The following is a 15,075-nucleotide window of genomic DNA, read 5'->3' on the forward strand; positions in this document are numbered from 1 at the left end:
TGAATCACCCCTATGGCCTCATCTGAAGCTCCTCTGAGCTCCTAGGGAATCCATCTTTCTAATGGTCGCTGCTATGGATGTGGCCCATGGGCACCTTGCACTCAAAATACCCAGTGGTGAACCATTTTCTTGAAACTAGTTCTTCTCCTCATAATCCACCTGCATATTCGATCTCCTGGAAATTATCTCGATTCTATTCTTCACCTGTCATATTAGTCATTTCTTTAACACTTACTGAATCTGTCTCCTTGATCCTGTGGCTATGCCCACTGCCTCTATTTAGGTGTGGGGATTATCCAATTGTGGGGGTTACCTGGTATAGCCTCCCAAAATATCCTTTTCCTTCCAAAGAGCTTCCATTCTGCGGCAGAATGACCTCATCTTTTTCAACATAAACATTATATAATTCTCTTGCTTACAAGTATTCCAGGGGGTAAGGATAAGCTCATTAAGGATAAGTTCAAGTCTCCTGGCTAAGCACGCAAGACCCATTATGACCTAGCTTTTGCTTACCTGATATTCCCACCTCTGGATCCTTTGTTTTCACCATAGAATCTGGCCAAGCTGTTTCATGCCTTTGTACTTTTAAATGTATCACCCTCTCTGCATGAAATGTCTATTCCCTTTAGCATACTTTAGACAGATAACTTCCATCCATCCTTCAAAATCCAGTTCAAAAATAAAACAAAAAACAAACAAAAAAACAAAATCCAGTTCAAATATCACCTGCTCTAGGAAGGCTGATCTTCATTTACCTTCTTAACAATCTACTAGGTATTGACCATCCTTCACTTGGCTCTGTGAGGGTGGGCACCAAGTCTTACATATCTTGGTATCACCACCAATGCAGGTAGTGGGGAGAAGACTGGCCTGAGTCCTGGAGAGTGTAAGGAGCACTTAGGTGGGGTTAGCACTGGAGAGAGAAAAGGGGTGGGCACAAGAAAATGCTGAAGAAGTATTGATATTAATTATAGTAAATTGAATGGAGAAAATAATATATGAAGGTCATTGCTTTAATCTTTAAAAATTAACTTAGAGATGGAGGATGGGGAAGTCAAGTTAACAAGGGTAGAAGAGGCAGGGCCAGAGACAAAACGGCCCCCTCCATCACTTTAGTGCATTTAATTTATGGCACCTGCCCCCTGAGAAGCCATCATTAAGTTCTCAAGAGTCTGGTGTCTATGCTGTGTAGTGCTCTAAGTACAAAATGGTATTTTATGGCTTCCAGATTTTAGACTGACAATTTCTCTATATCCTGTGTCTGAATTCTCAGAAGTCAGGCATATACACCTGGGGAGGCAATTTTGGTTAACATAATAGGATTACTTTAATAATCTCCAAGGATGGTGGAGATAAATAACGTAGAAATTTCACTCAAAAATAAAACCCCAAAAACAAGCTATAAAGAACTTCAGTGGGATGGTGGGGGCAATGTTAACGTAAACTCAACTAACAGTTGTATGTGTGTGTTGAAACTCTAAGCTCAGGTCCCTTAATTAAATATTTATGAGTCCTGGAGTCCAGACGGTGGTGTGCTCCAGCTGAGGCTGAAAGAGGCAAAGGTCTGTGTAGCCACCTTGAGCAGGATCAGTCTAGTCTGGGGGGAGGTGTGCACATAATCAGATGCCATCAAGGCAGGAATCAAGTGCTGTTAATTCCTACAGACAAGAGCAGCAAATCTGTGTGAAAAGTTAAAGGTTACTGCTGAGGTTTGGCAGCAATTCCTCACGTAGAGAAGAGAAGGGTGTTTCAGACAGAGGGGAATTCTAGTCTCCTGCATTAGGCAGAGGGGAACAGAGCTGGTGGTTGGGTTGAAGGGTCGTCCGCTAGAAGATGGTTCCCTTCAGCAGCTAGGAGGCAAAATTAGAAAGGCAGATGAAGAAGGGGAAAACCAGAGGAAGGGAACTGTGGTGATGAGACCATCACCAAAGGTGCTCTGTATTTATTTTAGAGGAACAAAAATAATTCAAAAAGCACTTGGCCATTTTGTCTCTTACAAGGTCAAATAACAAAAAGTAGTGGTGTTGAATACAGATTAGACTGCCTATTCTCAAAAACGGATTAATTTTTCTAATTCATTAGGTATTAGTTTGATAATAGGAAAACAATTTAATAAATGTCTATCTTGAACAGTTGTTATTCCAGCCTTTCTCGTAGGGTAGGATGATGCCAAATTATTTTGTTGGCAATTATTTTAAGGAGACTATGAAGCTCTAAAAGTCATGCCAACTTTCCCCCAAAGCACAACCTTTTCCTATAACTTCTCACAACACTATTTATTTGAGTGTCTGTAGTCAACTACAGAAAAATAACTTTTTTCCCCCGAAGGTATGTATTTGGTGCTAAAATAACAAATGATATCCTGCCCTAGAATGTTGTTGTTGATGCTGATAATAGCTCCGATAAGAAATATTTACAATTATGACTCATTGTGGAATCAGAGGTAATTGTCTTGCAGTCCGTTTGGAAAGAAAAAGAATAAATAAATAAATCTAGCTTCTACATTACGTACTGAAGCTATATCCTTAATCAAAGCTGGTCACGAAACATAACAAAAGCAAGAATGAAATTCAAATCAAACTCCAGACTGCAAAGTATTGTTGACTGAAGAAGCTACAAGACGAACCTTTCACTCACTGAGGGAAGCAGATGTGTCTCCATGTATAATGTATATTTTTAAAAGCAATTATTTCACATATAGAATGTGATTTAATAAAACCATCGTCTATCCGCAGACTTGTGAACAGGAACCACAAAGGGGTATCTTCGCAAACATACAAACCCCTCTGCATAAAAGCAAGGCCTGTCAACCAAAATGTGCCTCCTAAAGCTTAGAAAAATTGTAATTCGGTGCAATGGTTAGCTGATAGGGCGCAGATACAAAACCTGTAAATTGTAAGCCTTCTGTTAGATAGAAGCGGTGTCATGCACAGTAGAAAAGATAGTGTTTCCTCTGGAAATCTGTTTGGAGATGTGTTCATTTAAAGGCACCCAACAACTCAGAATCAAGGAAGAGAAATAGAGCCCAAGCTAATACTGCGCAAATGGACAAAGGCATTCACGAAGGAAGGGACCTGTGCTAAATCTTAATTCCAAACCAGCAAAATGGTTCTACATTCAAGCCAGGGATTAGCCATGAGGTCACTCAAGGAACCATGCAGAAATGATGGGCCTGGAGAAACAGACACGCAGTCAAAAGCAGGTGGGAGGTATGAAAGGGGAACCCTGTGATCTTTCCTGCCTCGTAACAGCATGCTCCTACATACAGGCTTTCCGTCCAGGCTTGATTAAATGCTTCATTCAGAAGTGTACTGGCCAACAGCTGTGCCTGTGTGGACTCCAGCCCAAGCTGAATCACCTCTAATAATAGTTCTGAGTTCACTCTCAGGCAGCATGGGTAGAGTACACGGAGAATGGTGAGGCTGCACCTCAATGAATATTGCATTTCACTGCTTAGTGATAAACCTCTAGGTCTGTATGACAAATACTGACAAAGATTACACACAGTCACCTTATTTGAAGGCCTGATTGTGTAATTTTCCCTACTGGAGAAAAATGTGTTTTTCTTCATTTCAATATGCCAGGGAATTATTTGGGATCCAAGACATATTCCAATATAATTTATATCACCTAAAACTTCAGTAAGGACTTACTCATTTCAAGATATTCATAAAACAATCCCAGTTTGCCCATGAGCTGCAGGTGGTAGTCTTGTTCCCATCGTGGGGATTTCTTTTCTGTTCTGGAAGCTGTGTGATATCGTCCAATTAGGTTCTTGATCCAGCTGCCAAAAAGATCAAACTGTGAATTAGAATCTTATCAAATTATTTTGCAGATATCATGAGCTAAACACATCATTCTCCCCAAGAAATGAATTGTTGGTTTTCATACTCAATTTCTTTTTACTTCTGCCTCCTTAACCCCAAATATTTTGAAAAACAGTACTATGTACCAGGTTTTATTAAAATTGTGACTGCTACTGTTTTTTTCGCTTAGCTCCTTTTTATATGGACAGTTAGGTTTTTAAAAATACTTTCTCTCATTTGATTAACTTTAGATTTCTTATTTTTTCCCCCCATTTCTCTGCTATTATCCAAAATAGTCTTTCCAGTATGAAATCACCAGAGAAGATAAAATAAAGCCAGACATGGTATGTGAGCTGGTGATCATGCTGTGGAGAAGAATGAGGCAGGGCAAGGAATGGAGATTGTTTGTATTTGTGGTAGGGGGAGTGGTGCAGTGGCAGGGAAGGGCTCAGGAGTGACATTTGAATAAAATTATGAAGGAGGCAGAGGAAAGTGTGACTACAGAGCCCCAGAGGCAGGAGCAGGCCTTTTATGTTGGGCAGACAGCATGGAGACTGGTGTGGTCCTGGAAACTACTTTGGTAGTTTTGAGGGGTGGGGAGCCTAAGAGACCATTGTGAAGATTTGGGCATTTTTGGGGTGAAGTCGGGAGCCATTGAAGGGCTTTCAAAGGAAGTGATAGATTTTCATTTTAGATGAAACAGGCCCAAGACCCTATTTTTTAAATTTAAATTTACATTCAATTAACATGTATTATTGATTTCAGAGGTAGAGATAAGAGAACCACCAGTCTTACATAAACCCAGTTCTCATTACGTCATGTGCCCTTCTTACCCCATCCCCCAACCCTCTCCCCTCCAGGGACCCTCAGTTTGTTTCCTATGATTAAGAATCTCTTACGGTGTGTCTCCTCTCTGATTTTGTCTTGCTTTATTTTTTCCTCTTCCTCTATGATCCTCTGTCTTGTTTCTTAAATTCCACATATAAGTGAGATTATATTATAATTATCTTTCTCTGAATCACTTAATTAACTTCGCAAAAAATCCTGTAGTTTCATCCGTGTCATTGCAAATGGCAAGATTTCATTTTTTTTTGATGGCTTAGTATTCCATTGTGTACAAACACACACACACACACACACACACACACATGTATATATATATATGTATATATACATACATATGCACCACATCTTTATCCATTTATCTGTTGATGGATATCTGGGCTTTTCCCAACGTTTGGCTATTGTGGACATTGCTGCTATAAACATTGGGGTGCAGGGGCCCCTTTGGATCACTACATTTATACCTTTGTGCTAAATACCCAGTAGTTCAATTGCTGGGTCATAAGGAAGCTCTATGTTCAACTTTTTTTTTTTTAAAGATTTTATTAATTTATTCTTGAGAGACACACAGAGAGAGAGAGAGAGAGAGAGAGAGAGAGAGAGAGAGGCAGAGACACAGGCAGAGGGAGAAGCAGGTTCCATGCAGGAGCCCGATGTGGGACTTGATCCCGGGACTCCAGGATCACACCCTGGGCTGAAGGCAGGCGCCAAACCGCTGAGCCACCCAGGGATCCCCCTATGTTCAACTTCTTGAGGAACCTCCATACTATTTTCCAGAGTGGCTGCACCAGCTTGCATTCCCACCAACAGTGTACGAGGGTTCCCCTTTCTCTGCATGCCTGCCAACATCTGTTGTTTCCTGACTTGTTATTTTTACTCAGTCTGACTGGTGTGAGGTGGTATCCCTTTGTGGTTTTGATTTGTAATTCCTTGATGCTGAGTGACGTGGAGCATTTTTTTCATGTGTCTGTTGGCCATTTGTATGTCTTCTTTGGAGAAGTTCATGTCTTCTGTCCATTTCTTGACTGGATTATTTGTTCTTTAGGTGTTGAGTTAGGTAAGTTTTTTTATAGATCTTGGAGACTAGCCCTTTATCTGATCTATCATTTGCAAATATCTTCTCCAATTCCGTCAGTTGTCTTTTGGTTTTGTCAACTGCTGTGCAAAAGCTTTTTTATCTTGATGAAGTCCCAATAGTTCATTTTTGCCTTTGTTTCCCTTGCCTTTGGAGACATGCCAGCAAGAAACTGCTGCAGCTGAGGTCAAAGAGGTTGCTGCCTGTGTTCTCCTTTAGGATTTTGATGGATTCCCGTCTCATATTTGAGTCTATTTTTGTGTATGGCATAAGGAAATGGTCCAGTTTCATTCTTTTGCATGTGGCTGTACAATTTTCCCAACACCATTTGTTGGAGACTCTTTTTTTTTCATTGGATATTCTTTCCTGCTTTGTCAAAGATTAGTTGCCCATAGAGTTGAGGGTCCATTTCTGGGTTTCCTATTCTGTTCCCATTGATTGATATGTCTGTTTTTGTGCCGGTACCATACTGTCTTGATGACTACAGCTTTGTAATAGAGCTGGAAGTCTGGGATTGTGATGTCACCAGCTTTGTTTTTTTTTCAACAATCCTTTGGCTATTTGGGGCCTTTTCTAGCTCCACACAAATTTTAGGATTATTTGTTCCAGCTCTGTGAAGTAAGTTGATGTTATTTTGATAGGGATTGCACTGAATGTATAGATTACTCTAGGTAGCATAGACATTTTAACAAAATTTGTTAAAATATTTGTTCTTCCGATCCATGAGCATGCAATGTGTTTCCATTTCTTTGTGTCTACCTCGATTTCTTTCATGAGCGTTCTATAGTTTTCTGAGTGCAGATCCTCTGCCTCTTTGGTTAGGTTTATTCCTATGTCTCTTATGGCTTTGGGTGTAGTTGTAAATGGGACTGACTCTTGTTTTAAGCTGAATAAATCAAGGGCCTGAGAAGTGAAAATGCTTCCTCAACGTTATAGTGCAGAGCTGGTTGGAAGCAGCGCAGTGCTCTGCTCTATTGGACACTGGCCCCTCAGGGGTGTCTATTGTTTCATGTTATTTTCTTTATCAATGCCTCCAGATAAATATGTCCCCCCCTACTTTTTATGGCAATTTTTCCTGAAGAAAAATTGAAGTTGGCAGTGAGATGAGGTGTGCACCTCCAGTCTAAGCAACTGTTGTTCCCTCAAGCAACAGGTGACTTGTGGTTTCCTTGTTGAGTTCACCAGAAGATGCACAACAGCAGCAAACAACTTCAAATACAAACATGCGGGCTAAGCTTTGGATCATTAAACAACATGCTTGTACAAGTTTCAAATTCAGAAAATGAAAAGGCTTCGCACTATAAAGACAATGGAGGATGCTGCACATGCACGTGTGCGGGTGCACTTCCCTGCACCACTTGCCCCCCACCCCCCTCCGGCCTCTGCATGGAGGGATGAGTTACAGATAGCTTGTCATGCTAGGTGACCCACTGCTCCTGGTCTCTGTGTTAACTTTACTGGCCACTCCTCAAGGTTCATGAAGGGGAAATGCTCTACCACAGAACATGCCCCTGGCTTCCCAAACTTTCCCCACTTCTTTCTCTTCTGTGACATTAGCGGCACAGTAGGAGGCTGTGGAAAGTGGAGGGGATATGGTCTCAGACACCCCTGAATCTGAATCTACTCTTCATTGCTTACTCTTTGACTTTGGTCAAATTCAAATTAAATGAGGTAACAAAACTTACACTGCCCAGGATTTCTGTCAGGATTAAATAATTCAGAACAGGTAAAGTATTTAGCACATTTCCTAATATATCAAGACCACCTTCACAAACAAGATTTTCTTTGGACCAATACAGGCTGACAGGTAACACAGCCTACGTTACTTAGAATCTTGGGGACACAATGCTGTCTGGATTGGCGGATCTCATTTTAGCACTTAGAATGACCTAGAATGCTTGATGCTAGTGCTACAACCTGTAACCCAACCCAAAGCTCTGTAATCAGTCAAGTCTAAGGCAAAGCTGGGAACCTGCAGTTTCACACATGACAGGGGCCTTGTGACACAGGTGGTGTCACTCATCACCCTTCATGCCACCCAAACTCGAGATTCCTGGTTTCTGTTGTTTTGTTTTTTTTTTTTTTTTGCTCTGCCTCACACTTCCAGTCCTAGCCTCTTGATTGAATCCTCTCAATGCTCCGGAGAAGCAGTTCTTTTACTATCGGGGGTCCAAATCCATTACAATTTGGACTGAGGGTGAAACTTCTGTCTTGGCAACCACTTGTACGATCAGCTCATCTAGTACTTCCCTCTCATACTGTACTGCCTTTCATCACCCATTATACATCATATTAGACGTCTTTCTGAGTAGTTTTCTTTTCTGAACTACAGACTCTGAGCCTCTTGTTCAGTCTTCCTGAATTGAACTACTACAGTAGGGAATCTTGGGCTGTCATCCATCCATCACTGTCCTTGGTCTTTAGGGTTTTCTAGTGAGTTACTAATCTAGTGCAGAGATATCAATCTTGACTGAACATGAGAATCACCTGGGGAACTTTTTAAAAATACAGATTCCAGATACTTCTTCCCCCGGCCATGAGTGGAAGCTTCCTCTCTCTAGCAGGGGTTACAAAATAATTTTCTTAGGGATTTATCATGCATACTAGCAATAACAGCATTGCACCCTTCCCTAAGTCCTTATTATGTGTAAAGCACTTTACACCTCATTTTCTCTTTGTAGCTTCATTATCATATTTAATCCAGATGCTATAGATAATCATCATTTCTATTAAGAATATTCCACAGTATTCCCACTTGCTAATTTTGAATACAAGCATCCTTCACCATCTGAATCTATTTTACTATTCCTGAAAATAAAGGGTCAGTATGGATAGTGAGGGATAGCTGTATTTCGGGTTCTCTTTATTGTATGTCTGGTTCATCTTCCAGCCAAATCAGATCTGTTCTCTTATAATAGTTCACTTTCCTCATTTAAGTAGTGCATTCCCGTTGTGAAAAACACAGAAAACCTACAAAGGATGAAAATTACAGCCATCCGTTATCTAAATACCAAAGAACAATGCTATTGGTATTTTGGATTTTTAGCTGTAATTATGTTCCTTAGCGTTTAATCATAAAATTTTCTCCAGAGTGAGTGGCTTAATGCAGGAATTGTATGAACCCTTTGTCAAACACAGAATAAAATTCCCAGGAATGCCTCAAATATCAAAATATAAAGTGAGACTGGAAAGGGCAAAGGACTTTGGGCTTGTTCCCTGGGTCCAACAAACAATTCTGTTATTTTGCTGATGCTACGTATTTGAAGCACATGGGTCACTCATTCACTTGACTGGTGCTGGGGTGTGCCTACTAAATTCCAGGTACTGATTTAGGTGCCAGCGGGACCCCAAAGGGAACCTGGGTCACAGTGCCAGATGTGCTTTGTTCCTGGAATCCTCACTGAGGACCTCCAGTGGTGTCAGGGTGGAAGAAGACCAGTTTACGGTGACATTCATTTCATTATGTTCCTTTGGACATATTTAAATGGTGGGAAAATAGCTACTGACTGACCAGGCTTTTCTTGCCTATCTTATTATGTATTTTGGGGTTGGGGATCGGTTTGGGTAGGAAGAGTAACTGATCTTTCACTTTGTGTGGAAAACGTATGCAGGAAAGTGGTACCTACACACAAAGACTGATGGGAAGAGCCCAAGTCACTCTCTAAAGTGGCTAGAATGTAGCATTCCCAGTTTTCAGACAAGGGAGAGATAATTCAAAACATACCGCCCTGAGGTGTTTTAGGCCAGGAATAGAAATGTCTAACAGGGGCGCCTGGGTGGCTCAGTGGTTTAGTGCCTGTCTTTGGCCCAGGGCATGATCCTGGGGTCCTGGGATCGAGTCCCGCATCAGGCTCCCCACCCGGAGCCTGCTTCTCCCTCTGCGTCTCTCTCTGTGTCTCTCAGGAATAAATGAATACAATTAAAAAAAAAAAAAGAGAGAGAGAGAAAAAAGAAATGTCTAACAAAAAGTTGAGCTCACTATAATGTGCATCAATGGCCTCACTTGAAGTACAGGTATAAATATACCATGGATACTATGTACATCCTTTATTTTTAAATATTTCATGTGAACAAGTTTCATTTCATATTAATTTCTTAGTACCAGTTTAGGAAATATATGTCCTCACCCCCATCCCCTGCCCTGCCAACAGCCGCTATGTTTTTGGTTCAGAAAATGGCTCACTGACAATCAACCAGTCATCAAAATTTAGTTTAAATAACTAGCCTACTTCCTTCAGAAAAATGCTTTTTACTAATCTGAGTTAAGCCTTTCCTATATTTGATATATTTATTTTCATATAGAAACCCACTATTTGTGCATGACCTACTTTTACTCATATGGAAAAATCTGAATATGAACTCAGTGAAGTTAAGGGTTATTTACTCCCTAGTAAGGACCCCACATATTAATTTTACAGTTAAGACCAGATCCTTTTTGTATAAGGGAGGAGGGAGGAGAGGAGAGCATTGTGGGGGGGGGGGGGCAAGGTGGAGGAGGAATGTTTGTTTTGAGATAGACCCTGATAGTTCACATTGAAGGTGGAGGATGAAGCCTAATGAAATGTAAAAGGACCCAAATGTTTCTGCTCTACAAAAACAGGGGGAAAAAAAAATTATGAACTGCTCTGCAAAGAGAATAAACAGGAACTTGGTAATGGGGAAGAGAGAGGAGAAGTTAGGGGAGGGAGGAGAAAGAAATGGAGGGAAGTTCTGTGGGGTGGGGGGAAGATAGGTTGAAGAGTCTGGAGCCTACAAAGAAGGGTCATAAAAAGAAAATCCAGTTATGCAGTGGGAGAAAAGACTTTTAAAAGATGGTGGTTTTTTTTTTTTAAGATTTATTTATTTATTCAGAGAGAGAGAGAGAGAGAGGCAAAGACACAGGCAGAGGGAGAAGCAGGCTCCATGCAGGAAGCCTGACGTGGGCCTCGATCCCAGGACTCCAGGATCACACCCCGGGCTGCAGGCGATACCACACCGCTGCGCTACCGGGGCTGCCCAAGATGGTGGTTTTTAATTTCAGAATTATTTTGGGTTGCTGGCTCCATGTCCCAAACATCAGTAAAGGCTGCTTGTGTGCGTAGTTTTGGAGGACACTGAGAGGGGCCACAGTTGGCTTTTGGGTTGCCATAAGCAGAAAGTATAGACATAGGAGGCAAGACAGAAGAGAGATCAAAAGTTCTGTGAGGACAGAAACTCAGAGCCAGAAATTATCTTGAAAAGGTATGTGTGGTAGTCAGAAAAATGGTCCACCGAAAGATGGCCATGTCCCACCCCCCAGAACATATGAATATGTTAAGTGACATGGTAAAGGGGAATAAGGTTGCAAATCAGCTGACCTTAAGATAGTTTCCTGGATCATCCAGGTGGGCCCAATGTAATTATCAGGGCAATCAAAGTGGAGGAGAGAGGGAGGGAGGGAGGGAGAGAAGAAGGGAGGGGGCGAGCTAGGGGGATGTGACTATAGAAGAGTCAGACACATAGCAACACTGCTGGTTTTAAGATGACAAAAGCAGCCACAAGCCAAGGAATGTAGACAATTCCTAGAAGCTAGAAAAGAGAAATAAATGAATTCATCCTATAGGCTCCTGAAAGGAATAGGTTGGCTGCCAACACTTTGAGTTTAGCCCACTGAAAGCTGCGTCAGACTTGTGCCTTCTAGAACTGTAAGATATTAAATCTGTGTTGTTTTGTGTTTTTCTCATTGTCCTCCCATTATCATTAAATTGGTAGGAATCTGTTCAGCAGCAATTAAAAAAAATGAATATAATAAGCCCCTGAAAATGTGCAGAAATTGAAACAGCACTGGACTATTCATTTTGAGATAGGATAGAGCGAGCTTAAGTGCAGATTTAAAAGGACAGTGTGACCTTGGCTAACATCTGTTGTTCTCATTTCTTAGGGAAAGAACAGTAAAGTCAAGACATTTGTGTTTATTATTTTAGATCATTATCTCTTAAAACATGTAATCCCGTGCCTTAGGATCACAAGAGAACTTCTCTTGTTGAAAGCACGTGGATTTGGAGTCCCATGATCTTGGACTTGAATCCCAGAGTAGCCTCTTACGGATAATGTGAATGTGGGCAAATCACTTAACCACTTTAAGTCACAGAATCTTCATTTGCATAAGGGAGATAAAAATCAGGATTGTCTGACAGATTGAGAGATCTATAAAGCACTTAATACAGTGACTGGTACATACTTGGAACTCAACAAATTATTACTGTTGATTTTTAAAACCATAGTGTAAGAGAGGAGACGGTTGTAAGAAATTGAGGAAATACTTAGTTCACAGCCCCAACAACAGCCATTTCCAAGGACCAGAATCAGACTGCTACCAACAATAGGCTAATAGGCATAAACTGTAGCAGATGGGGATTTAAGTTAAATATAAACTTGTTTTTTTTTTCTTTTTAACATAATTATTAAACACTGGATACATATACACCATTGGTTGGACCATCTGGTCTGGAGACCTTTGATGGAGTTTACCGCATTTTAGAGGTGGGCATGCAGCTGTGTGACCATAGAAGCAAATGGGTGGGATGGGTGGGTTGTTCTATCCCCTATCACATCCCCAAGATCACAATACTTCATACTCACGGAAGTAACACCTCTTGTATGTTATTCCAGATTGCTTTTCCTCCCATGATTATTGTCAGCTGTGTAGTCAGTTCAAGGAGACAGCCACCGGGCTCACACTGGAATATTAAAAAGAAAAATCTCACTTAAATTTTACATGGATCTAACATGAGACTGAATTCATTAATTTTCTTTTTCGCTGATATTTATTCTGTTAAGGCAAAGAGAATCTAAAGAATTCACAGTGAAGAAACTCTTTGTTGGGCGCCTGGTGGCGAAAAACACGAAGCAGCTTAAATTGGCAGGAGAATCCAATTCTAAGTTCGTACCTCTTCATTTCTGTATTTTCCCAGCCAATAGGTTGGGTCTCCGGGATAACCTACAAATTTGCCCTTAAAGAACGCGATGTAGAAGCATGAAGAATAGTAGTTGACAAACTGGAATAAGAACATCTTCATGGTCAGGCTGTTCTCATAATCAGTCTGGGTCCTTGGGAGTTCTGCGGTTAAATAAAGGTAAGACTTAAAAATTGTGAACAGCTTTGAGACCCTAATCAAAGACACCGATACATGAGTTAACATGTTTAAAAAAAAAAAAAAACAATTCACACAGTTTCCCTTTAAGCTGTTTTGAATTCCTTAATATAGCTTCTGTGCCAATTCCCAGCTTACACGTTGGTATAACAGGCTCCCCTCCCCCTTCTGCCAAGAATACAACATCCCACAGGGCCAAAATATTCAAGGATTCCTTAAAATGTACAAGCTTAATGTTATCAAATGGACAAGGCTTGTCCTCTCTCAGGTCTAAGCAGACAACAGGTTATTTTTGAACAGCCTGCTAGATGATGTTTCTCTCGTCTTCCTGAATTGTGGGTAAGGAAGGTAGGGCTGTTGAGACAAACAAAACGATGGGGAACCTGTTACAGGCATTTGGAGAAGATAGAACAGGTCATCCTTCTAGTTGAGAATTTAAAGCAGTCGGATCATTTTTAGAAGATGACCGCTGAGCAGACCATTCGGAGAATGGCCCAGGCATATGCAGCATGTGGGGAGAGCTTAACTCCGACCACTAAGCAGCTGCCTGGGATACAAGCCAGAGAGAGAGAAACATTTATTACAAAAGCTGGAGCTGAGAAGAACACAGGGACATTAATATGAACAGCATGGGGGAAAGCCACGCAACAGTGTGATTACTTGTCCTCTCAGCAAAAGAGGAGCATATTTGCCACTGGAACCATGACCCCATTCCACTTATTTGCAATAAAGAGACTATTTACTTTCAACAATAGGGTACGTGATCTCACGTAATTGAAAATATTATTCAGCGCTGATCTGTTTACACAGAGCTTGGACATTATAATGATTGTCTTTGCTTTGTCCCTTTTGCTAATGCAAAGCTGTAGATAATTCATTTCCCACACAGGTTAGATAAAATATGTTTACACTCGAAATTTTCTAAAATTTGTAACATACTGAAATTGAAATGCCTGAAAGAGACAGTCTCTATTTCTCACCAGGTTTTAAAAGTGTCTTACGGAATGACCTTACCAAAATTAGTAATCATGATTGCTACTTTTTCATATATGGTGTTCAGAATCATGATGATGATAAAGCTGATGACGGAAGCTGTGATAGACGTGGCTGTCTGTGGGGTCAGGTACTTCTGGATTGGGTCTGTCCCGTTGAAGGTCTGAGATAATTTTGTAGAAAATACAACCAACACTGAGAGCCTGTAGACGATGATCCCAATAACTGAGGCAATGATCAACAGGATCTGGAAGCACAATAAGCACAGCAACATGAGATTCACGAATAGTATTTTTACACTTGAAAATCAACTCCATGTGTAAATGGACAAGGTGCACGTGCAAAGTGATGTGACTCTCATATAGTTGCCACAAGACGGGTGGAAATCGGGCACATTAAATTTCAAAGAAAGGGAGAGGAATGATGGAAGTCAAAACAAAGTGTGTCCATTGAAGGAAAATGTGGGTGGCTCAGCGGTTTAGCGTCTGCCTTCGGCCCAGGGTGTGATCCTGGAGTCCTGGGATCGAGTCCCACGTCGGGGTCCCTGTAGGGAGCCTGCTTCTTCCTCTGCCCGTGTCTCTGCCTCTTTCTCTGTCTCTCTCATGAATAAATATTTTTTTTAAATAAAATCTTTAAAAAAATGTTAACAATAGGAGAAACTGCACAGGGCGTGAGTACACAGGAACCCTGTACTCACTCACTGTGCAGTTTGTCTGCAAACCCCAAACTGCTTGAATAAAGGTCTATTAAAAAAAACAACAACGAATCTTCAGAAGAGGAAAAGTGGAACCAGTATGCATTAAAGTTTTTGCTCAGTTTTCATCCTAATATTAAGGGGTCCTTCCAACAGAGGACCTATCCCTGGTTCAAGGGTCAAGCAGGTGCTTTTGTCTTAGCCGCCTACAGGAGGTGAGATTCTGGACAGGACCAGGAAGGCTGCAGAGGTGCCTGGAGGGAATTCAGAGATGGCAGCAGCTACCTGCCGATGAAAGCTTCACACACTTTTCACCCTTAGATCCTAAGATCGTAAACCTGCAGTTACTCATACCTGCATCTGCACAAGATTCATTTCACTAACCTGTTGTATTTTTGACTACACAGACCCAAAGTCAGTGCGGGGGTGGGGAGGGGAAGTAGGGGCGTCTGAAGCACAGCTTGTGTGTGGCTGGTAGGGTGTCCCTTCATTAGGCAGGTTTTCTCCAGCCCCTGAACCATGCACATTTAAAGGTCTCCATTTTATTTATAT

The 15,075-nt window shown here is 41.2% G+C and overlaps 1 protein-coding gene across 2 annotated transcripts in view; it reads right to left on the reverse strand.

The window, feature by feature from the left end:
- ANO6 (anoctamin 6) overlaps positions 1-15,075 on the reverse strand; it is a 184,795-nt gene that overhangs the window by 17,077 nt on the left and 152,643 nt on the right. For both annotated transcript variants that reach the window (XM_072765493.1, XM_072765492.1), the window contains 4 exons: positions 13,851-14,076; positions 12,633-12,802; positions 12,325-12,422; positions 3,654-3,784 (listed from right to left, as the gene is read on the reverse strand). In XM_072765493.1, coding sequence (XP_072621594.1) covers positions 3,654-3,784; positions 12,325-12,422; positions 12,633-12,802; positions 13,851-14,076 — 625 coding nt within the window. The remainder of the gene's footprint in view (positions 1-3,653; positions 3,785-12,324; positions 12,423-12,632; positions 12,803-13,850; positions 14,077-15,075) is intronic.

The sequence above is a fragment of the Vulpes vulpes genome, chromosome 8 (assembly GCF_048418805.1).
Source record: "Vulpes vulpes isolate BD-2025 chromosome 8, VulVul3, whole genome shotgun sequence".
NCBI lineage: Eukaryota > Metazoa > Chordata > Mammalia > Carnivora > Canidae > Vulpes > Vulpes vulpes.